The sequence below is a fragment of the Oncorhynchus gorbuscha genome, linkage group LG24 (assembly GCF_021184085.1).
Source record: "Oncorhynchus gorbuscha isolate QuinsamMale2020 ecotype Even-year linkage group LG24, OgorEven_v1.0, whole genome shotgun sequence".
Classification (NCBI taxonomy): Eukaryota; Metazoa; Chordata; class Actinopteri; order Salmoniformes; family Salmonidae; genus Oncorhynchus; species Oncorhynchus gorbuscha.
In genome coordinates, this window is record NC_060196.1 from 15,217,011 (window position 1) to 15,242,685 (window position 25,675).

At 44.4% G+C, this 25,675-nt stretch overlaps 1 protein-coding gene across 1 annotated transcript; it reads left to right on the plus strand.

Annotated features, from left to right (window-relative positions):
- The first annotated feature begins 1,519 nt into the window (after positions 1 to 1,519).
- Positions 1,520 to 7,664, plus strand: LOC124012554 (probable G-protein coupled receptor 83). Its single transcript, XM_046326310.1, has 4 exons — positions 1,520 to 2,109; positions 2,464 to 2,589; positions 3,446 to 3,579; positions 4,041 to 7,664. The coding sequence occupies exons 1-4, from the start codon at positions 1,672 to 1,674 to the stop codon at positions 4,741 to 4,743; spliced, it is 1,401 nt and encodes a 466-aa protein (XP_046182266.1). The 5' UTR covers positions 1,520 to 1,671; the 3' UTR covers positions 4,744 to 7,664.
- Positions 7,665 to 25,675: the final 18,011 nt, after the last annotated feature.

The window sequence follows — 25,675 nt, forward strand, 5'->3', positions numbered from 1 at the left end:
TAGCTTCCGTCCTTCTCCTCGCCCCAACCTGGGCTCGAACCAGGGACCCTCACTCACGAAACATTCGTTACCCATCGCGCCACAAAAGCCGCTGCCCTTGAAGAGCAAGGGGAACGACTACTTCAAGGTCTCAGAGCGAGTGACGTCACCGATCAAAGCGCTACTAGCGCGAACCACCGCTAACTACTAGCCATTTCACATCGGTTACATAAGCAAGGTGTGACACCATTATGTTTTAGTCTAATCTGTTTGTGTTTCTTGCGGTCAATTTGCAGTCTCCAAATGATTTGTAATTATGTTCCGGTTCCCCGACCATCTGCTCGAGAAAAAAATCCTCCCGTGGCTGAATCTAATTGATGATCCCTGCCATAGAATCCGGCTCTCTGACAGACTATGTTTAACACTTTACGTGCGTGTGTGGGTGGGCTGTCTCAATCATAATAAATGGGTGGCCAATAAATCTTGCTGATTTAATTGCGATTAGCTATCAAGTTCTCTGCCAAGGGGTGCTTTGAATTTTAATGAAATTGCATTTGAATAATTCAGAATCTTTCTAACAAGCGAGAGAGAGAGGTGGAAACTGAGCTGCACTTCCAAACCTCCTGCCAAATGTATGACTATATTAGACACATTTCCCTCAGATTACACAGACCCACAAAGAATTCGAAAAAGAATCAAATGTTGATAAACTCCCATATATATTGGGTGAAATACCACAGTGAGCCATCGCAGCAGCAATATTAGGACCTGTTGCTGCAAGAAAAGGGCAACCAGTGAAGAACAAACACCATTGTAAATAAAACTTATATTTATGTTTATTTATTTTCCCTTTTGTACTTGAACTATTTACACATTGTTATAACACTATACATAGCCATTGTATGAGATTTGTCTCTATTCCTTTGAAACTTTTGTAAGTTTAATGTTTACTGTTCATTTTTGATTGTTTATTTCACTTTTGTTTATCGATGTTTCCCATGCCAATAAATCCCTTTGAATTGAAATTGAATTGAGAGCGAGAGAGAGGCAGAGACTAACCTGGCTCTTCAGTCACTGCAAGGAACGGAAAGTAACCTTCTCCGCCCTTTAGTAATCAATTTACACAATCAGGAGAGGAGGGCAGAGATTCCACAACCAGCTTAAACCCTAGACTCGATGTCCGCGGACCGCGGAAGTTGAATTAGAATAATAAAAAAAATCGCCATATAAATCTGTCAGTTTGAACTAGAGATATTTTTGTTGTTGCATTGGATGTCTCTCAATAGACCACACTTCCGGATCGGCGGTGAAAGGTGAAATAGCTAGAGCTGTTTTATCAGACCATGAGCAACAAAGAGCCACAGAACACTGCTGTACCTCATCGATCATTGTAAAAGTAAACATGTACGCGTTCATACTTTGACCTCTCACTCTATCTCAATGCTTCGCTTCTCTTCTCTCTCAGCGTGAACAAACAAGCATTGAGCCGCCAATATCTGACACAAACACACACACACTGCGCGCGCCTGCAGCACCGGTTTAAAAGTGCTGCCAAACACATCGCGCGCATTACATCTCCTCCAGTATCTGCACAGAGAAAGCAATGTCCCCCTCTCCTCGCGCCGCTACTGATGCGCTCGAGGAAGTCCGGTGATTGGAAGTCCCAATTGGAAGTCCCAATCACCCGCAGACATGCGAGGTGCGTGTCTATGGCTGTCCCTCACCTATTTGGCCGCCAGCCCCGACGGGTTTGGGGCACGGGAATACAGCAACTCAACCGTTATCGGCGGGGTTCTATTTGTGGACGCAGAAGGGCTGTTGAACCTCTCAGACCCGTACACGTCCAACCGGACAAATGTCTTCTCGCTGGACCTGGACGAGGGCACGCTCGCGGACTGGCACTCCATGGCGGGTAAAAAGCGCTACGGGGGAGAGTCCCAGAACGCGACCGTGAAATCCCTACTGGTCGTGGCTTACTCTTTCATCATTGTCATCTCGCTGTTCGGAAACACGCTGGTGTGCCATGTGGTGATCAAGAACAAGCGGATGCACTCCGCCACGAGCCTGTTCATCATTAACCTTGCGGTGGCAGACATTCTCATCACGCTGCTCAACATGCCCTTTACTTTGGTGCGATTCGCACACAGGCACAACACACATCACAGATGATTACACACACACACACCTTCGATGTTTTGTTGTTTTAAGAGCGTCTGAGATTCTTGCGGTATAAAAATGTAATAGTTTACTGCTACCTTTTTCCTCATGGTAGATCAGTGGTAATCTCAGGAAGGGAAAGAACGAATAGGTTTTAAAATCCATTTTAACCAATTATTCACAGATGGTTTGGATGATGTGTGAGGGGTTATCTGTCAGTGTTAAATCGATCTATTACGCGTATGGATAGGAAAGCTCCAGCCTTTCATCACTCCATCATGCCAGTAAAAAACGCCCTCGACAACATGCCTGTGTGGTCTCCCTCAGGTTCGCTTTGTGAACAGCAGCTGGGGGTTCGGGAAAGGTATGTGCCACATCAGCCGGTTCGTCCAGTACTGCTCCCTGCACGTATCCACACTCACTCTCACGGCAATCGCGCTGGACAGACGCCAGGTAGGCCAACAGTCATGCATACAATTGGTGAATGTCGGGTATGTGGTTCGTCTAATTAAAGTGTTGCAGTTTGCTTAGTCTCGCAAAATAACATCTGTAAAGGAAAGCTGTTAGGAAAGTGGGTCAAGCGTCAGCACGCGAAAGCGCAAAGGGGAGCTGTCCACGCGGCAATTCTGCCTTAGCTCAAGCGGTGAATCAAATAGACTCGCTAATTGTCAGCTTTGTTACTAGTGAATCACCAGGCTGACCGTTTGATACAGGCAACGAAAAGCCAACTATTATGTTGTTGTGTCCACATAGAAATACATTTTTAGGGATAGGCCTATTTCATTGTTGCATGACAATAGATGTAACATACATCATGGTCCTTGGCTTTGGTATGGTCAGGGTAGTTTGAGGACCACCCATACGACACACATGACTGTAAGTCTTTGGATAAAAGCCTGCAAATGGCTATATTATTATTATTATTATTATTATTACATGTATTGGTTTATGGTCATAGTTTGAGGGACAAGACATCTCCCAAGCTATAGGGACAAGTGTGTTATTTTCTGGCGTCTGCTGTAGTCTTATCCTTACAATATAATTCATATTTGATGGTTTTCGCATTTAGCTGTTTTCCATAGAGTTGTATTGGATATGAGTCTACTATGTATCAATGAGCTACAGAGCTCAAACTGAGTTTGAGTACGATTTTTTTCTTCTCTCAAACCAAAAGTGTGGCTTGTAAGGGAGGAGTGTGTAACAGAGAATAGCAGCAGGTGTGTGTATTGGAGTGTGTGTCTTGGAGAATGTGTGTGGTCTGGTGTGTATAATGCGGCCTGATAAAAACACTTTGTTTGTGTGTGTGCAGGTCATTCTCCACCCTCTGAGGCCCCGCATGTCCCCGACTCGCGGCGTTGTGTGTGTAATTCTCATCTGGGTCATGGCCAGCTGCTTCTCCTTGCCTCATGCTATCTACCAGAAGCTCCTAACCTTCGTGTACAGGTACACACACACACACAAGTACACACACACACTTTACCTTCGTGTACAGGTACCCCCCCCCCCCACACACACACAATAAATCGATAGAACAAACAATTCACTTTCATGCACAGGTACACACACACACTATATTGATCAACCAAACACCACCTTTGTGTACACAATACCCACAAGGTATTATTCTCTCACACGTCTCTCTTCCCTCCAGCCTCTCTCACTCTCCCTCTCACTACATTTCTCATTAGACGTTTTGTTTTGGGGTTTCCAATATTGTTCCAATATTGTTGACTTTTCACAAGTGTATTCTTCCCTGTGCAATACTCATAGCTGGTTATGGGGTCTCTCTCGTTTTCCTCTCTCTCCCTCCTTTCATTCTCCTTCTCACTCTCCCCCATCTTCCCCTCCTTCTCACTCCCTCTCCCTTCTCTCTCCACTCCCCCCCCCCTCCCTCTCTCTCTCAGTAAGGAGAAGGTGCGCAGCCTTTGCGTCCCCGACTTCCCCGAGCCCTCTGACGTCTACTGGCAGTGCATCGACCTCCTCACCTTCATCCTCCTCTACGTCCTACCCCTCCTCATCATCACCGCCGCCTACTCAACCGTGGCTCGCCGCCTGTGGCGCCGTAACGCTATCGGGGACACCACCACTGCGCAGTTCGCTGTGCAGCGGCGGAAGCGGCGGCGCACCCTGGCTATGTTGTTGGCGGTTGTTGGGGTGTTCGCGGTATGCTGGTTCCCTCTGAACTGCTACGTGGTGCTTCTCTCCAGCCAGGCCATTCAGTCATCCAATGCCTTGTATTTCTGTTTTCATTGGCTGGCGATGAGCTCAACGTGTTACAATCCCTTCATCTACTGTTGCCTGAACCCCGCCTTCCGCCAGGAGCTAAGGCTGCTATTGGGCATGTGCCAGAGGAGGGGGCGTGGAGGGGTGGGGCCGGTGCTGGTGGCTCCGCCCTCCTGTGCACCCTGCCACAGAGCCGCCTGGCCGGAGAGCCGCACTGGTTCTCGGCCGAGTCACGCCTCTTCACACCCGAGCCACGCATCTTCTCGACCAAGCCACTCCTCGTCCTCTCACCAGCCCCCTAAAGACAGGCATGTCCTTTTCTCCGCTAGACATGCCAGTAAAACAGACATCCTATCAGTGGAGCCTATAGTAGCTGTCAGTTAACTTCGACTACCAGAATGCATTTGGGTTGGGATTGAGTGAATGATTGAGTTTATTTGACAATTAAAGACGTGTAAAGTTAATGCATTAGGTGGTGAGACCTGTTGAAGGACTACATTGTTAGCCAAAGACAGTGGGGGCTCTTGAACAGGAAATGTGAGATCTTTAAACTTTCATGACAGCGCCACCTTCAGGAAGAAATGTCTCACATGGATAGGAGTAGGGGTTGGGGAGGTCTAGCAAAAAAAGGAACACCCAAACCAGCAACTACTCTGTTAGCACATACTGTATACACTGAGTGTACAAAACATTTAAGGACACCTTCCTAATATACACCCCCCCCCCCCCCTTTCCCTTCCGAACAGCCTCAGTTCGTGGGGGCATGGACTCTACAAGGTGTCAAGTGTTCAACAGGGATGCTGGCCCAAGTTGATTCTAATGCTTCCCACAGTTGTGTCAAGTTGGCTGGATGTCCTTTGGGTGGTGGGACATTCTTGATACAAACAGGAAACTGTGTGTACTACCATACCCTGTTCAAAGGCACTGAATGGAACACACACAATCCATTTCTCAGTGGTCTCATGGCTTAAACATCCTCCTTTAACTTGTCTCCTCCCTTTCATCGACAATGAATGAAGTGGATTTAACAAGTGACATCAATAAGGGATCGTAGCTTTCACTTGGTCAGTCTATGCCATGGAAAGAGCAGGTGTCCTCAATGTTTCGTACACTCAGTATACATTAGCAGAACAGTATTGTCGCGGCATAGCCAGTTCTGCTTTGTCTCGGGACCGCATTGCACCACAACCTGCGAAACTTCTCTGCCTCTCTTTATGTTCTGGCTCTGTCTAGTTTTTTGTTTCGCTTTCCGAATAAATCACGGACAATTATATCCGTTATTGGACATCAAAAGGCAGTGGAATTTTGTCATTTCACCAGTTGCTGTTCATTCCAAAAAAAATAATATTGTCTTCATTCCCACTGATCGCCCACTGCGCAGATTATTAAGTGTTGTGGTGGGTCCCTGACAGCTTTTCATTTCATTTTTGTCGAAGACAGAACTATTTAACCAGTGGGGGTGAAGACTGCGAGCGCAATATTCCGCTCCCCGAGTTTCACTGCTGCTGTCGCGGAGTTGCAGGAAGGCGAGGGGCTGATGGAGCTGGAGTTTGAAGGAACAATCTGTAACTTTCACTTCACGTCGGAAGTGCTATCCCTGCACGTTTTGTATACTGTGGCGTTGGGTCTCGCTCGGGCAAATGTAACTGAAGGTGACCCACAGAATTTCAGTAACTCCGTAGCAGGTTCTGTGCATTTGCCAAGATCCACTCCTAATGTTTACAAACATGTGGAGGGACAGCGCTTTAAAACCATTGACTGTGAACGAAAGTAACAGACCGAACCTTTAAGATCTGATAAGAGTCCAGGACCGTGGGAAAGAGGAAAGGGGTAAGCTTTTGTGGTCCCCGAAAATGAGCAGATATGTGCACCACGTCATTGCGGTCTCTCGCTCTGCTGTGTGTGATTCTTGCTAGCTGTCACTCAAATGGCGAGGGGCTGAAGCTCATTGGCCGGAAACTGCTAGAGGGCTGGCCCACGTGGGGGTAAATGTAGGGATTTCGTGGCTAATTGACATAACATCGTAATTCTGCTTGTAGATTTATGTACTGTATGTATACATATTGACATATCCAGCCCAAAGCGGGAGGTAAAAAAAAAACTTTAAAAAATACTAGTTGCCAAAGTACCAGAGCATAAATGTATAAATGGGCTCCCGAGTGGTGCAGTGGTCTAAGGCACTGCATCTCAATGCAAGAGGCATCATTACAGTCCCTGGTTTGAATCCCGGCTGGATCAGATCTGGCTGTGATTGGGAGTCACATAGGGCGGCGCACAATTGGCCCGTCTGGGTTTGGCCGGGGTAGGCCGTCATTGTAAATAAAAATGTGTTCTTTTAACTGACTTGCCTAATTAAATCAATATTAAATATATATATATTTTATTTCAGTTGGATAAATATATTAAAGAAAAACGTGATAAACTATACTTGACGGAAGGAACCCTATAGGCCTGGTCAAAAGTAGTGTACTAAAGTTCGCAGGCTCAATTACAGAGAGAGCCGGCTGGTGGACAAGATGAGTCACTCATCAAAGGGTTGTCTAATACTGTTGATGGAACTGGTAACCAGACCTTGGATAACATTTTATTTGTTTTCTCTAAAATACTTTGTATCCATTTTATTTAGCTGACCAGGAGTGCCGGGTGGGTGAGGTTTGCACATTTGGGACTATTCTATTGTAGGTTAAGCAAAATCAAGTGCATCTAAAGTATGTGAAAGAAAACAAGCAGCGTTTTCACCAATACCTGACAGTGATATGACTGACAGATTTGCACGTCTGTGTCAATGTTTACTTCTTAATTCATTTGAATGTTGAGCGAACCGGGTAAAAGTGTGAGCATCTGTGACATGATGTTCACGTGTACAGATGATAATGATGGCGGTTTAAACCTGACATTCGAACATGCTTGTGTTAATGTTTGGTTTCATGGAAGTTGTTCTCGTTTTGAATGTTTTGAACGTTGACGCTAGGGTATTGTGCGAGTTGGTGGTAACGTCAGGCATGAGCATCTGTAATATGATGGTTCTGTGATGTAAATGTGATGTGGCGTCTGAATTGTGAATTCTTCCGTCTCTCTGTGCTTTCTGAGATCCATTGCCTTAACTCATAGTGCACATATCTTTGTGTACACGCCTTTCTCATAAAAGGCTGTACTCTCCTTTTGCGATATTTATCCATTTGTTAATGAATTAGGATTCTCCACCAAATATTGTGTTATAGATGTGTTTGTAGAATTAGATATGTGATTCTCTTTTCAAAAGCCATTAAAGTATGCGACAACGATGGGTTGGTGTGACTCATAGACAACGGTATGGTTTTGTGCACTATTATTTCTGAGCTCCCTTTCTTCTTCCATTAACAGTATCTGTGTGTGTGTGTGTGTGTGTGTAGCTAATCTTTCTGAACTCCAACTCTGCTACTATTCATGAGAGTGGGGTGGGGTGGGGGGGGGTCATTGTGTCGAGGGAACGTGAGGTCCAAGGTCAGTTACATGAATGAGTGCAGAGCATTTCACGTACGGCACATGAAATGTGGGCTCAAAAGAAGCACAAATAAGGTAACGTCTGTCTGATGACCTCAAGCAAGTCCCAAATGAATGTTGATTAACCTCCTCTGCCCCTTTGCAATCAAATGACACTCAGGATACGGAGGTATTTACGAAAAATCTGATCTTAGTCCAGCCGTGACGAACAAGTGTACTGACATTTACAATGCCTGCTAGGCTGCTATGCACAATCTATTCAATTACATTACATTTAAGTCATTTAGCAGACGCTCTTATCCAGAGCGACTTACAAATTGGTGCATTCACCTTATGACATCCAGTGGAACAGCCACTTTACAATAGTGCATCTACATATTTTAAGGGGGAGGGGGGTGAGAAGGATTACTTTATCCTATCCTAGGTATTCCTTAAAGAGGTGGGGTTTCAGGTGTCTCCGGAAGGTGGTGATTGACTCCGCTGTCCTGGCGGCCGTGAGGGAGTTTGTTCCACCATTGGGGAGCCAGAGCAGCGAACAGTTTTGACTGGGCTGAGCGGGAACTGTACTTCCTCAGTGGTAGGGAGGCGAGCAGGCCAGAGGTGGATGAACGCAGTGCCCTTATTTGGGTGTAGGGCCTGATCAGAGCCTGGAGGTACTGAGGTGCTGTTCCCCTCACAGCTCCGTAGGCAAGCACCATGGTCTTGTAGCGGATGCGAGCTTCAACTGGAAGCCAGTGGAGAGAGCGGAGGAGCGGGGTGACGTGAGAGAACTTGGGAAGGTTGAACACTAGACGGGCTGCGGCGTTCTGGATGAGTTGTAGGGGTTTAATGGCACAGGCAGGGAGCCCAGCCAACAGCGAGTTGCAGTAATCCAGACGGGAGATGACAAGTGCCTGGATTAGGACCTGTGCCGCTTCCTGTGTGAGGCAGGGTCGTACTCTGCGGATGTTGTAGAGCATGAACCTACAGGAACGGGCCACCGCCTTGATGTTAGTTGAGAACGACAGGGTGTTGTCCAGGATCACGCCAAGGTTCTTAGCGCTCTGGGAGGAGGACACAATGGAGTTGTCAACCGTGATGGCGAGATCATGGAACGGGCAGTCCTTCCCCGGGAGGAAGAGCAGCTCCGTCTTGCCGAAGTTCAGCTTGAGGTGGTGATCCGTCATCCACACTGATATGTCTGCCAGACATGCAGAGATGCGATTCGCCACCTGGTCATCAGAAGGGGGAAAGGAGAAGATTAATTGTGTGTCGTCTGCATAGCAATGATAGGAGAGACCATGTGAGGTTATGACAGAGCCAAGTGACTTGGTGTATAGCGAGAATAGGAGAGGGCCTAGAACAGAGCCCTGGGGGACACCAGTGGTGAGAGCGCATGGTGAGGAGACAGATTCTCGCCACGCCACCTGGTAGGAGCGACCTGTCAGGTAGGACGCAATCCAAGCGTGGGCCACGCCGGAGATGCCCAACTCGGAGAGGGTGGAGAGGAGGATCTGATGGTTCACAGTATCGAAGGCAGCCGATAGGTCTAGAAGGATGAGAGCAGAGGAGAGAGAGTTAGCTTTAGCGGTGCGGAGCGCCTCCGTGATACAGAGAAGAGCAGTCTCAGTTGAATGACTAGTCTTGAAACCTGACTGATTTGGATCAAGAAGGTCATTCTGAGAGAGATAGCGGGAGAGCTGACCAAGGACGGCACGTTCAAGAGTTTTGGAGAGAAAAGAAAGAAGGGATACTGGTCTGTAGTTGTTGACATCGGAGGGATCGAGTGTAGGTTTTTTCAGAAGGGGTGCAACTCTCACTCTCTTGAAGACGGAAGGGACGTAGCCAGCGGTCAGGGATAAGTTGATGAGCGAGGTGAGGTAAGGGAGAAGGTCTCCGGAAATGGTCTGGAGAAGAGAGGAGGGGATAGGGTCAAGCGGGCAGGTTGTTGGGCGGCTGGCCGTCACAAGACGCGAGATTTCATCTGGAGAGAGAGGGGAGAAAGAGGTCAGAGCACAGGGTAGGGCACTGTGAGCAGAACCAGCGGTGTCGTTTGACTTAGCAAACGAGGATCGGATGTCGTCGACCTTCTTTTCAAAATGGTTGACGAAGTCATCTGCAGAGAGGGAGGAGGGGGGAGGGGGAGGAGGATTCAGGAGGGAGGAGAAGGTGGCAAAGAGCTTCCTAGGGTTAGAGGCAGATGCTTGGAATTTAGAGTGGTAGAAAGTGGCTTTAGCAGCAGAGACAGAGGAGGAAAATGTAGAGAGGAGGGAGTGAAAGGATACCAGGTCCGCAGGGAGGCGAGTTTTCCTCCATTTCCGCTCGGCTGCCCGGAGCCCTGTTCTGTGAGCTCGCAATGAGTCGTCAAGCCACGGAGCGGGAGGGGAGGACCGAGCCGGCCTGGAGGATAGGGGACATAGAGAGTCAAAGGATGCAGAAAGGGAGGAGAGGAGGGTTGAGGAGGCAGAATCAGGAGATAGGTTGGAGAAGGTTTGAGCAGAGGGAAGAGATGATAGGATGGAAGAGGAGAGAGTAGCGGGGGAGAGAGAGCGAAGGTTGGGACGGCGCGATACCATCCGAGTAGGGGCAGTGTGGGAAGTGTTGGATGAGAGAGAGAGGGAAAAGGATACAAGGTAGTGGTCGGAGACTTGGAGGGGAGTTGCAATGAGGTTAGTGGAAAAACAGCATCTAGTAAAGATGAGGTCGAGCGTATTGCCTGCCTTGTGAGTAGGGGGGGAAGGTGAGAGGGTGAGGTCAAAAGAGGAGAGGAGTGGAAAGAAGGAGGCAGAGAGGAATGAGTCAAAGGTAGACGTGGGGAGGTTAAAGTCGCCCAGAACTGTGAGAGGTGAGCCGTCCTCAGGAAAGGAGCTTATCAAGGCATCAAGCTCATTGATGAACTCTCCGAGGGGACCTGGAGGGCGATAAATGATAAGGATGTTAAGCTTGAAAGGGCTGGTAACTGTGACAGCATGAAATTCAAAGGAGGCGATAGACAGATGGGTAAGGGGAGAAAGAGAGAATGACCACTTGGGAGAGATAAGGATCCCGATGCCACCACCCCGCTGACCAGAAGCTCTCGGGGTGTGCGGACGAAGAGAGAGCAGTAGGAGTAGCAGTGTTATCTGTGGTGATCCATGTTTCTGTCAGTGCCAAGAAGTCGAGGGACTGGAGGGAGGCATAGGCTGAGATGAACTCTGCCTTGTTGGCTGCAGATCGGCAGTTCCAGAGGCTACCGGAGACCTGGAACTCCACGTGGGTCGTGCGCGCTGGGACCACCAGATTAGGGTGGCAGCGGCCACGCGGTGTGGAGCGTTTGTATGGTCTGTGCAGAGAGGAGATTCCAAATTGGGATTCACACATTGTGGTTGAGGGGTCAATTTCAGTTTCTGTTTCTGTTTGAATTGTATTCTGAATGAGTCCTCATCCAAATGCAGTTACGGTGCCTACCCAGTGGTTCTGAGGACCAGATGTTTCTTCGAGCTTGGTAGGAGCGTGGTTGTTCTATGGTTGTTATGGATACAACCTTCCCATAATCTTTCCTACATGTTTCCTCGTGGATCTACTTAAAGTAATGCTCTCAAAATGTTCAGAGAACGTTAAGAAACAAAATGTTCTTCTGTGGTAATTTTGCTACTTCAGCATAACCTTTTTGTCCAGTTTCCTCATGGTTCTATTTAAAGTCATGTTCTCGGAACGGTAAGAAAACTTACCATTAAAACCACAACAAGACATTAGTAACATTCTAAGTGTATTACTGAAAACCATGTACATTCCGTTCTTAGCATCAACAAAACTCTCTCCAGCCTCCATCTTGTTAGGTGTGTTGGCTGTGCCCACTAATTGGCCACATCTAAACTTAATGAGTGCTTGTTCCCTTTGAAATAGGGTACGTTTGAATAGACTAAAATGACAAGCTCTGTATGAGTTACAAAAACATGGCATGGTAGCTCCATCCTGGTCCCACAGTTGACTAATTCCATGGGTAGAAGTACATTTACATAGGTTCAAATCTCACTGAGAACATGCTGCAATAAAAAAGAAAAGTGTTATCATGATAAATGCCTAAATCCAGCTGCTTCTCAAAATACAATCTCAAGCATTCATTTGGTTGCTGTGCTCTGCCTTTTAAGAACTGATTTGAGTTCAGGACTGTGGGAAAGAAGAAAGTGGTAAACTATACTTGACGGAAGGTACCCTATAGGCCTGGTCAAAAGCAGTGCACTAAAGTAGAACAGGGTGCCATTTGGGAAACTGTCCACGAGAAGGCTACTGGTTATATGCTACATTATGCGTTCACTTGTTGGCAATTAGGCACCGAGTATCCTCGTTCGTAGGCTCACTTACAGAGAGAGCCGGCTGGTGGACAAGATGAGTCACTCAAAGGGTTCTGTAATACTGTTGATGGTACTGGTAACCAGACCTTGGATACAATTTTATTTAATTTGATTTGTTTTCTTTAAAATACTTTGTATCTATTTTATTTAGCTGAACAGGAGCACCAGGTGGGTGGGGTTTGCACTTTTTGACAATTCTATTGTAGGGCAACGAAATCAAGAACACCCAATGTATGTGAAAGAAAACAAGTAGCGTTTCCCCCAAGACCTGATGGTAATTTGAATGACAGATTTGTATATGTTTGTGTCGTTTCGTTCTTAATTAATTTGAATGTTGAGCGGACAGGGTGAAGTGTGAGCATTTGAACATGCTTGTGTTAATGTTTGGCTTCATGGAAGTTGTTCTTGTTTTGAACGTTGACGCTAGGGTTTTGTGTGAGTTGATGCTAGCATCAGACATGAGCATCTGTGATATGATGTAAATGTGATGTGGGATCTGAATTGTGAATTCTTCCTTCTCTCGATCTGTGCTTTCTGAGATCCATTGCCTTAGAACTCACAGTTCACATATTTTTGTCGTGTACACGCCTTTCTCATAAAATACTGCACTTTCCTTTTGAGATATGTAGCAATTTGTTCATGAATTGTGATTCTCCACCAATTATTGTGTTATTCATGTGTCTGTGTTCATAGTTCCACATAAGTGATTCAGAGCCCTGTTCTTCTTTACAAAAGTGTAAAATATATATTTCTACTTTACATGGTCAGCCGTGCACCAGCCAGATTGTGTTTGTGTGTGCGTATGCATGTGTGCGCGTGAGTGTGTGCAGATGCATGTGTGTGCGTGAGTGTGTGCAGATGCATGTGTGTGCGTGAGTGTGTGCAGATGCTTGCATGTGTGTGACGGTATTGCCAAAGGGTTTGAGTTAAGTTTCTGCTCTGGTTTAGCTCCTTAGTAATGGATTGTGACTGGCTGATTGCTCTGTTAACATTTGGCCAATATGTTATTGTCCAACCCCTTTTAACTTTTTATCTTTTTCAAAAGCCATTAAAGTATGCGACAACGATGGGTTGGTGTGACTCATAGACAACTGTATGGTTTTGCGCACTGTTATTTCTGAACTCCCTTTCTTCTTCCATTATGATTCTTTCTGTGTGTCTGCGTGTGTGTGTGTGTGTGTGTGTGCATTTCATCTACGGCACATGAAACACCTGAAAGATGGAAATGTGGCATCAAGAAGCACAAATAAGGTGACGTCTGTCTAATGACCTCAAGCAAGTCCCAGAGGAATGATAGATTAACCTTCTCTGTCCCTTCGTAATCAAATGACACTTTCAGGATACGGAGGTATATACGAAAAATGTCATTTCTGTCCTGCTGTTGCGAACAAGTGTGTGACATTTAACATGCCTGCTAGGCTGCTATTCACCATCTATTCCAATTGTATATTCTCACATTGTGCTTGTCGGAGACAATTTCAGTTTCTGTTTGAATTGTATTCTGAACAAGTCCTCATCAAAATGCAGTTACGGTGCCTACCCAGTGGCTCTGAGAACCAGATGTTTCTCGGAGCAAGGTCAAATCGTGGTTGTTCTATGGCGCGGTGGACTAATTCCAATGAAAGAGACCAGAAGGTTTGAATCTCACTGACAACATGCCACCATAACAAATACATGTTTTTCATGATTAATGCCTAAGCAAATGAATATCCATGTGTCCTATATGTGCTTGGAGTTCAAAACAATGTACCAAGCCCAAACTAAGCCAGAAGTGTTATTAAAAGTATTATTGCATGTTATTTAATTACCTTCAAATAACCTATCATTTCCATTATCAAAACTTTCAGGTAACCATAGAGAAACGTTCCCAGAACCTCCATGCAAACTAAAAAAATGAGCATTACCAGAAGAGTTCAAATGTTCCACTTATCGCTCTCATAACGTTTCGTTCCGTTTTAACGATCAGGTTATATATGGGAAACCAAAAACACCAATCGGTGTAAAAAAATGGCAATGTAATCCTTTTTTAGATCACCTTTTAAGGCGACAAAATGTGAAGACTTGTGAAAGGTGTATCTCTTGATCCATTGGCCTTAATTCATGGTGCACATATTTTTGTAGACCCTACCATGAAACGCTTACTTACAAGCCCTTAACCAACAATGCAGTTCAAGAAATAAAATTAAGAAAATAGTTACTAAATAAACTAAAGTAGAAAAATATAATAAAATCAAAAATGAACAAAATACATTTAGATAATAACGAGGTTATATACGCGGGGTACCGGCACCGAGTCAGTGTGCGGAACTGTGTGCACATGCTTGTATGTGTGGGTTGATATTGCCAAAGGGTTTGAATAAAGGTTCTGTTCTGGTTTTGCTCTTACGACTGGCTGATTGTTAACTGAGCAATTGGTCAATACATTCATTATCCAACCCATTGTTGGTTTGAACTATTTCTCTTTTCAAAAGCCACATGACAAGGATGTGCTGGTGTGATTCATAGATAATGATATGGCTTTATGCACTTCCTCCATTAAGTGTGTGTGTCAGTCAATGTTTCTGAATTCCCACTCTGCTACGATTCATGTGAGTGGGAGTCATTGTGTCCAGGGAACAAGGTGTACTAGGTCAGTTATACACCATTGAGCACAGGTAATTCAATGCACAGCGCTGAAAGATGTCATTGGAAATGTGTCGACAAAAAGAAGCACTAACACGGTGACTTGGGGTCTTTCTTGTGCTGCTCTGTAAGATCTACTGCCACTGAGAGAGCGAGACCAGCGGTTAGCTTGTCCCATCATAGCCACGGGAGGTATGGGTACTGCAGCACCCCTTGAAAAATCTGAATTTAAAAAAGGGCACTGAGCTTTTACTAGTCCTGTATTAGCTGACCGATATAGCCGTCTGTGGTGCGGGCGACAAAAAGAAATTCTGCCCCTTACACAACAACAAAAAAAGCCACACTCCGATCCCCAAAACACCTTCCTGCAGCTACAGTGCATTCGCAAAGTATTCAGACACCTTGACTTTTCCCACATTTTGTTTCATTACAGGCATATTCTAGAATAGATTCAATAAAATAAAAAAAACTTCATAACTCTACACAAGATACCCCATAATGACAAAGCGAAAACAGGTTTCTAAACATGTTTGCAAATATATATCACTTATTATTGATAGGCCTATCTACAGTCGTGGCCAAAAGTTTTGAGAATGACAAATTCATTTTCAAAGTCTGTGGCCTCAGTTTGTATGATGGCAATTTTCATATACTCCAGAATGTTATGAAGAGTGATCAGATGAATTGCAATTAATTCCAAAGTCCCTCTTTGCCATGCAAATGAACTGAATCCCCCCAAAACATTTCAACTGCATTTCAGCCCTGCCACAAAAGGACCAGCTGACATCATGTCAGTGATTCTCTCGTTAACACAGGTGTGAGTCGTGACGAGGACAAGGCTGGAGATCACTCTGTCATGCTGATTGAGTTTCGAATAACAGACTGGAAGCTTCAAAGGAGGTTGGTGCTTGGAATCATTGCTCTTCCTCTGTTAGTCATCGTTACCTTCAAGGAAACATGTGCCGTCATTTTTGCTTTGCACAAAAAGGGCTTCACAGACAATGATATTGCTGCCAGTAAGATTGCACCTAAATCAACCATTTATCGGATCCTGAAGAACTTCAAGGAGAGTTCAATTGTTATGAAGTAGGCTTCAGGGCACCCAAGAAAGTCCAGCAAGCGCCAGGACCGTCTCCTAAAGTTGATTCAGCTGCGAGATCGGGGCACCACCAGTACATAGCTTGCTCAGGAATGGCAGCAGGCAGGTGTGAGTGCATCTGCATGCACAGTGAGGCGAATACTTTTGGAGGATGGCCTGGTGTCAAGAAGGGCAGCAAAGAAGCCACTTCTCTCCAGGAAAAACATCAGGGACAGTTTGGTGACGAACAATGCCTTTTCCAGCATGATGGAGCACCTTATCATGAGGCAAAAGTGATAACTAAGTGGCTCGGGGAACAAAACATCGATATTTTGGGTCCATGGCCAGGAAACTCCCCAGACCTTAATCCCATTAAGAACACGTGGTCAATCCTCAAGAGGCAGGTGGACAAACAAAAACCAACAAATTCTTACAAACTCCAAGCATTGATTATGCAAGAATGGGCTGCCATCAGTCAGGATGTGGCCCAGAAATTAATTGACAGCATGCCAGGGCGGATTGCAGAAGTCTTGAAAAAGAAGGGTCAACACTGCAAATATTGACTCTTTGCATCAACTTCATGCAATTGTCAATAAAAGCCTTTGACCGTATGAATTGCTTGTAATTATACTTCAGTATTCCAATTCTAACATCTGACACTGAAGCAGCAAACTTTGTGAAAATTAATATTTGTGTCATTCTCAAAACTTTTGGCCACGACAGTAGCGCATTGATGTGACTCAAACTGCTGCTCTCATTTATTTGCGCCGTACAGATTGTGGTTACCATTTAAGAACCAAACTGAAGCAAACAAAGCAAAATGAGAGTTTCTATAGGAGAGGTCCCCGTATAGGTCTCTGTTTCATTCCGTTTAAGAAATGTTTTGCAACAGATTCGGAGTAATGAATACGCCCCAGTGGCCAGCCAGTGACAAATGCGGTATTTCAACAGCTGCATAGTGTGGATCCCAGCCTATGGAATACAAGTTTGAGTTCCTCCCTTCTAAACTCCCTTGTGGTATTGCGCTCCATACTATCAAATACAAGTTCAATTTCAGAAGACCACGAGTGGGGCTTTTATTTTCTTAATGGAAAATTACCAACTAGTTTTTTACTTTTCGGTAGTGCTCCAAAGCATGCCATTCCGAGAGCAAATTCCTTTTAAACTCGAAGCAATGAGTCCAATCAACCCTTCATGACCCCCAGAAAACGAAACAAACAACAGAGCTAATTTGTCCTTAGTTCTTGGGTTATGCTCAGGTCAAACAAATTCGCTAATCCACAGTGAGTGCACAAAACATTAGGAACACCTGCTCTTTCCATGGCATAGACTGACCAGGTGAATCCAGATGATGATCCCGTATTGATGTCAACTTGAATCAGTGTAGTGAAGGGAGAAGACTGGTTAAAGAAGGATTTTGTTAAACCTTGAGACATGGATGTGTGCCATTCAGAGGGAGAATGGGCAAGACATCAAATCTAAGTACTATTAAACGGGCTATGGTAGTAGTTGCCAGGTACACCGGTTTGTGTCAAGAACTGCAACGCTGCTGGGTTTTTCGAGCTCAACAGTTTCCCGTGTGTATCAAGAATGGCCCACCACCCAAAGGACATCCAGCCAACTTGACACAACTGTGGGAAGCACTGGAGACAACATGGGCCAGCGTCCCTGTAGAGTACTGCCCTGATGAATGTATGCTGTTTTATGGAAAAAGAGGATGAAACTCAATATTAGGACGGTGTTCCTAATGTTTTGTACACTCAAGGTATATTTCCATATTTCCTATTCTTAATGATCAAGGGGTATTAAATGAATTGGAATGACTGGAAATCTCACAGAAATGTAAATATATTGCCTAATCCTAGTAGATAGCAATGGGTTAGAACAAGCCTACATAACCAACCCATAAAGTAAAATGCAACATTGATTTATCCTGCAATAGATGTCGTTCAATTGGTAATAGACATTTTTGTCTGCTTCTAATGCCTCTTCAGTAGGTTGATGTTTATTGGGATGAGTCTTGTCCTGAAGGCAGAACTGAGCAATTTCTGCTAGGAAAAACTCCCTAGAAAGGCAGGAACCTAGGAGGAAACCTAGAGAGGAACCAGGCTCTGAGGGGTGGCCTGTCCTCTTCTGGCTGTGCCGGGTGGAGATAGTATATAGCCAGGGGACAGAAGAGGGAGCGCGCCCCTATCCACATCGACAGGACCACTGTGGAGAAGGTGAAAAGCTTAAAGTTATCAGAGTATACATCACTGACAATCTGAAATGGTCCACCCACGCAGACAGTGTGATGAAGAAGGCACAATAGCGCCTCTTCAACCTCAGGAGGCTGAAGAAATTTGGATATGCCCCTAAGACCCTTAAACCTTTACAGATGCACAATAGAAAGCATCCTATTGGGCTGCATCACCTCCTGGTACGGCAACTTCACCGTTAGCAACCGCTGGGCACTCCAGATGGTGGTGCTGTCTGCCCAACAGCAAAGGCCATCAAGAACATCAACCACCCGAGCCAAGGCCTGTTTACCCTGCTATCTTCCAGAAGGCGAGGTCAGTACAGGTGCATCAAAGCTGGGACCAAGAGACTGAAAAATAGCTTCTATCTCAAGGCCATCAGACTGTTAAATAGCCATCACGAGTCGGCTACCACCCGGCTACCACCAAGCCTGCACTTTAAATGCTGATGCCCCATATATTATAGACATGGAATCATTGGCCGCTATGATAATGGAACACTATTCACTTTAATAATGTTTACATACTGCTTTACTCATCTCATATGTACAGTGCCTTGCGAAAGTATTCGGCCCCCTTGAACTTTGCGACCTTTTGCCACATTTCAGGCTTCAAACATAAAGATATAAAACTGTATTTTTTTGTGAAGAATCAACAACAAGTGGGACACAATCATGAAGTGGAACGACATTTATTGGATATTTCAAACTTTTTTAACAAATCAAAAACTGAAAAATTGGGCGTGCAAAATTATTCAGCCCCCTTAAGTTAATACTTTGTAGCTCCACCTTTTGCTGCGATTACAGCTGTAAGTCGCTTGGGGTATGTCTCTATCAGTTTGTCACATCGAGAGACTGACATTTTTTCCCATTCCTCCTTGCAAAACAGCTCGAGCTCAGTGAGGTTGGATGGAGAGCATTTGTGAACAGCAGTTTTCAATATATACCGTATTCTAGTTAATACCACTCTGGCATTGCTCGTCCTAATATTTATATATTTCTTAGTTCCATTCTTTTACTTTTAGATTTGTGTGTTTTGTTGTGAATTACTACCACTACTGCACTGTTGGAGCTAGAAACACAAGCATTTTGCTACACCCACAATAACATCTGCTAAAATGTGTATGTGACCAATAACATTGGATTTGATTTAGGGTTAGGGTTAGGTTTAAAATCAGACTTTATGACTGTGGATGTCCCAGCTACTAATCTGCGCCTCTTAATAGGAAAGTAATCAAAAAGTAACTGAATGTCAGATTACATTACTGAGTTTGAGTAATCCAAAAATGACATTACTGATTACAATTTTGGGACAGGTAACTAGTAACTGTAACGGATTACATTTAGAAAGTAACCTACCCAACCCTGCTTTTCTCTGTTATTTAAATAGAAATAAATGTGTAAAGCAACAACCCTCTAAACTAACAACTTTAAGATGTGGATAATTATCTACTCGTCTTTTGTGCAAAGTTACAGTTGGGATTGGGGTCAATTCCATTGCATTTCCGCCAGAGGAACAAAAGGTTCCTGTGTGTGATTGATCAGAGGTAATTTCATGTAGAAATAGGACGTTTAAGTATCTGAGCTTTCAATCACTGTGGCCCCCATTGCCATGGCAACGATTGACAGAGATGAGCAAGGATGGTAAGGATGTTTATTTTTATGGTTACATATTAATTCGTAGCTCCAACGGTTCAGTCTGGACAATAGGTTTTGTGAGAAGACCTCTTCGAAATGAAGACGTTCGAGACAGAGAGTTAAGACAACTGCTGTAAAGCTTGTGGATGTTGTAAGAGTTAGTATTCCCTTCCGATATTGATGAAATATTAGTTTGTAGCTGACACTGTTAAAACCTCTTTGGGCTAGGGGGCAGTATTTTGACGTCTGGATGGAAAGCATGCCCAAAGTAAACTGCCTGTTACTCAGGCCCAGAAGCTAGGATATGCATATAATTGGTAGATTTGGATAGGAAACACTCTAAAGTTTCTACAACTGATAAACTAATGTCTGTGAGTATAACAGAACTGATATGACAGGCGAAACCCAGAGGACAAACCATCCCCCAAAAATGTTTTTCAGCCTACCACTGTTTCAAATGGCTGTCATGTTTATTATCAGGCAAAATCCTCCCAGATTGCAGTTCCTAGGGCTTCCACTAGATGTCAACAGTCTTAAAAAGAAAGAAAGAGTTTCAGGCTTGTTTTTGGAAAAATTTGCTAGAATTTGTAGTTTTTCTAAGTGGCTCCCATTTTGTCTGTAGTGTTTTCATGTGTGTGGATGAGAGTGCGTACTTTGTTGTTAATCTCCCATAAAGACAATAACAATTCTCCATCTTAAATTGTATTGTTTATTTACATATTAGGGTACCTGATGTTTGATTACAAACGTTGTTTGACTTATTTGGAGAAGTTTATTGGTAACGTTTGGGATTCATTTTGTATGAATTTTGAAGGAGGGAAACCGGTGGATTATTGAATTTAGCGCACCAGCTAAAGTGAGTTTGAGGTTATAACGAAGGACTTTATCAAACAAAAGGACAATTTGTGATGCAGCTGGGACCTTTTGGAGTGTAACAGAAGAAGATCTTCAAAGGTAAGGCTTTTATTATGTATATATTATATATATTGTGTCCTTTCGCCGTAAAGCCTTTTTGAAATCTGACACAGCGGCTGGAATAACAAGAAGTTAAGCTTTATTTTGATGTATAACACTTGTATTTTCATGTATGTTAAATATTTCAATTTCTGTAATTTGAATTTCGCGCTCTGCAATTTCAACGGATGTGGTCGAGGTGAGTCGCTTGCGGAACACCTGCGTGAGAAAGGTTAATAAAAAAAGTGAAAGCGTAGTTTTGGTGCTGTAGTTCTGGATGACTTTTCACTGGACGGAATGACAACTGTCAACATCCAGCTCCTTAACATTCTGCTTTACTCTACAGGACTGTAGACAGCTCCTTAATATTCCGATTTACTCTACAGGACCTTGAACAGCTCCTTAATATTCCGCTTTACTCAACAGGACCATGGACATCGCCTTAAATATTCTGCTTTACTCTACAGGGCCTTGGACATCTCCTTAATATTCTGCTTTACTCTACAGGACCTTGGACAGCTCCTTAATATTCCACTTTACTCTACAGGACCCTGAGAAATCCTGCACTCTGTTGTACTCTACAAGACCGTGACAACTCCTGCACTCTGCTCTACTCTACAGGACTATGACAACTCCTGAACTCTACAGGACCCTGGACAGCGTCCTCCTGACGAGGCAGTTTTACAGCACTACCCTCCACCCCCGCAGGACCTTGGGCAGCAGCTAACCACTCCACTCTAGAGGTCTTCCAGGATCCACATGTATCCTAATACCAGAGACCAGATCCAGGACTTGAGCGGGACCCGGGTCCAGAAATTCCGTATAATGTCACAGGTCTGGGTCGGATCTGATATGATTGTCACAGGTCTAGGTTATGTGTAATTTTACTGACTTATCCAGAATGACCTGTACATATCCAAATGCGACAGCTGCAGTGGAGAGAGACATGTAATAATTGCTGCTGCTCTTTTCACGAGAGTGGCAAGTGCAGCTCGTGATTGGCCAATCATAAGTCATCAAAGCGTCATAGAGCCTACTTGTGTGGCAAAAGTTAAGAAATCTAGTCAATGGAAGATGGGATTAAAAATAAAAAATGACAGAATTAAAAGTTAAAGGAGAAGGACTGGGTACAAACTGACAAGAGCCAGCAGGTAGGCTGCTACTTAATATTCTGAATGGAGTTGTCATTGTTTGTAACTGTAGGATGAGAAAGCACATGCAGCCTCAATTAGCCTAGCTAGCTACAGTAGCAGAACTCCCGGTTTGATGCAGTCTCGACAGGTGGATGTCATAAGGTGAATGCACCAATTTGTAAGTCGCTCTGGATAAGAGCGTCTGCTAAATGACTTAAATGTAAAATGTAAATGTACTACTGAATCATATTACATGATAAATAACCTCTCTCTGGCTGCTATTAGTCTACTAAAGCACGAGTCGTCTTGGTTGGTTGCCATCTCTCGTCTCTCCCTCCGTTCTCCCTACTCCCTGTGTCACTAGCTACAAGTAGCACACCCCCTCTGCCACCTACTAGAGTGGCACTTCTCCCCCCTCCTCTACCTCCTCTAACTAAATAAGTATTACAAACAAAAGTCAGCCATAGAAAGGAAATTGCCATCCAGTAGGCCATAGAAAAAATATGTAATCTACAATGGTAGTCCACAAGAACTTGATTCATGTTATTGAAAGTTTCCCAGCCTCAAACAAATCAGTTTTTATTTGAATGTTTTCTCCCCACCTGCCACGCCCCAATACCTATTTCACAAACCAGGAAGTGGTTTAGGGTGTTACTGTAGTAGAGAGGGAAGTGACCAGGCAGCTCCAGGATTGTCCCTTAGATACAGATCTAGGATCAGCTTTCCCTGCCCTAATCCTGACTTTAAATGCAAAACTCACCCAAGGTCACTGTCTAGGGTGTAACTTCCCCCTACACCGACCGAACAAAACCTACAACCTACACCCACTTTAAAGTGCAACTACAACCCCAATTCCTACCAGCCTTTTATTTTACTTCCTGTTGGGAAACCTGGAAAGTGGGTGTTTCATAAGAAGTCATATTTCAATGACTCATTAATAGGCACAAAACACTCTCACCCATCCTAACAAGCTCTGCCATAGTTGATACTGAGGCAAAACCTTGTCATCTGCTTCGCTGTCTGATAGCCCTGTCATTTCCAGCCCACACACAGTCAACCTATTTACATGCTGTTAATTATGCATTGCAAAGTATTTAGTCAAGGTAATGTATAATTGCAACTGAAGACTGGTACTAACGGTTTTATAATTAGGAAATTTGGTGACCAAATCACAGTAAGCCAATTATCACAGTAAAGCATGACCTGTGTGTTATCATTATATAAGCGAACATGCACACACACACACACACACACACACACACACACACACACACACACACACACACACACACACACACACACACACACACACACACACACACACACACACACACACACACACACACACACACACACACACACACACACACACACACACACACACACACACACACACACACACACACACACACACACACATAATGCAGAGTTCACTCTTTTGGCATCCTGTAAGAATATAGAGCTACCAATCCACCTTTCATTTTACAGTGAATGGGAAATGTATTATCCCCCCCCCAGCAATTCTATTCTGTCATTCTGAAGGACAATGGGTTAATGTATCCCTGAGGTATTGTACTAATGCATTTCGTCCTGCAAAGTTACTGTATCCATACCAACATGATGGCTTGTAAAGCAAAGTCGAATGCATGGCAAGTTGTAACACGTTTTTATCAGGCCAGCTGAAACAATCTCCTACATTTGCAAAGTTGGCTGAGTAAAATAGGTGTCGAATCCCAACTGTGCACATGCAAGTATGGCTTCTGTCCTTTTTTTTCTGCATTTCAATATCCCCAACGATAGTTGGGCAGCTGACGCTTTAGGCTGAATATTCACTCCAGAATATTCCCTCCCTCCTTTAACCAGCCCATCCTCGGTAACATTCTCAGTCACAGCATGCTCCAGTCAGACCACAGTGTGTGTCCCAACAAGTTCTCCTGAAGTGAACACTTGTTCACTAACTTCCCATCCTATTTCTTATATCAGTCTTTTATGTTCAGTGAAGTGATCAAGTGCACACTTTGGGAGGAAGGAGAGATAATTGGGACATAACCACAGCATCCTTACAGCCATCTCTGACATATGCTTCGGTTGAAGTGAGAGACAGGGTTAACTGGCTCCCAGTCCTCATTTGTTTTTTTCTTCTAAAAGATCAAATTCAAAAACAAGCTTGAAGGCTTATGTGGAGAGATGCTGCTGAGCCATCTCATGCATACTGGATTTTGATCCAATATCTCATTACAAACTGAAGCTTGGAATTAGACGAACAGTACTGTTGCGGGCCTGCGGCAATGTCAGCCAAGTGATGTCGCTTTACGTTCTGTGCACTGCATATTTTGAATGTGCCTAACTGTTGCCACAGGAAACCAATTTGGTGGCATTTTAACGACATACCTGGTGACATTTTAACGGAACACAACCGCCAGCCCAGAACACTGAAAGTCTCACAGGTAGCTTCACTTTCAGTTTGGGGGTTTGCCTTCAAACTCATCGTCAGGGTAGACCGGCCCCAGGGGCCCTGGCCGGCACTGTAATCCAGCCAACATATCTTGCTGCCCTCAACGGCGGGTCAACCTTGAATGTGATTGTGCCCCACAAATAGCTTAGCTACACTAATAGTTTGTCATGTATTCCTGTAGTCTGATTCTTCTTCTTTTACTTCCCATGTTGTTCAGTCACCATCAGTATTCATAGATGTCAAGGGAAGCCAGGCTTTCCCCCCAAAATGTACCAACAACAAAATACATCTCTCAGTGTTTCATAATTGTCCTTCAATTCACAAGAGACTGAATGTATCTCACTGGAGAAAGCATCCGAGTGAGCGAAACAGCGCCCCTCTGTCTCTCTATCTGTAGCCCATCTATCTGATGCTGTCTGGTCCAAAAGAGTATGACATTGTTGCCGCCCGCAGCATTGAATGCAAGGGAAGCCAGCGAGCATTTGGCCTCCCTTGATAAAAAAAGCATAATAACCAGTCAGTATTGAGCTAAACTGAGTGAGCTCAACTGTGAATGGTCCTGGCCCACGAAAAGAAAGTGTCAAGGGAAGCTAGTTTGGATTTGGCGTCACACCAATCACATCACATCAAGCCAAATATCATTGTCAGAAGAAATCTTGAATTGTTGAATCTCGTTGTGTTGTTGTTCTCTGGTGGCTGGATAGCTAAAATTGGCCATTTCCTAAATTAGCCATGGACGGAGATAGGGATATAGACTTGTGGTTTTACTTAACTCTCCTTAATGGCCAATGATTATCACGGTGGTTCTGATCCAACCATAAATGTATACATTGTGCTTCTGACCACAGAGAATAGAAGTTCAATATGTGGCTAGATGTAGTAGGCTAATCGTGGCAAGCAGTCATTTTAGCCAGGTAGCCTTGCACAACAAAAACTCAAAGTGTGTACTGTATGACAGAGTCATAGACCGTTTCAGCAACATGAAAGAGAAGACAATGGCATTGGCGATTTTCTACAAGTAGGTTGAGTCATGTTTTTCTCCACACACACACACACACACACACACACACACACACACACACACACACACACACACACACACACACACACACACACACACACACACACACACACACACACACACACACACACACACACACACACACACAAATCAGTACCATGGACAGGCACATGATATTTAGCTCACGCTGATTGGACTAAATAGTTTTTGGAATGTTCTAGTTGTCACTGCATTAGACTAAGCATAGGTGATTTGATGATGTTGAAACGTCGAAGTTGAAATGGTGCTGAAATAATTTTCTTTGCGACTTGTGGTAACTCTCCTGGTTTCTAAATCAATACTTGTTTAGTATTCCAAAAATGTCAGAAACATGAACTTGATTG

Bases quoted from the DNA above. Each gene is read 5' to 3' on its own strand.
- LOC124012554 (XM_046326310.1), top strand. From the start codon at position 1,672: ATGCGAGGTGCGTGTCTATGGCTGTCCCTCACCTATTTGGCCGCCAGC. The intron at 2,590-3,445 runs GTAGGCCAACAG...GTGTGTGTGCAG, and splicing joins TCGCGCTGGACAGACGCCAG to GTCATTCTCCACCCTCTGAG. The intron at 3,580-4,040 runs GTACACACACAC...TCTCTCTCTCAG, and splicing joins CTCCTAACCTTCGTGTACAG to TAAGGAGAAGGTGCGCAGCC.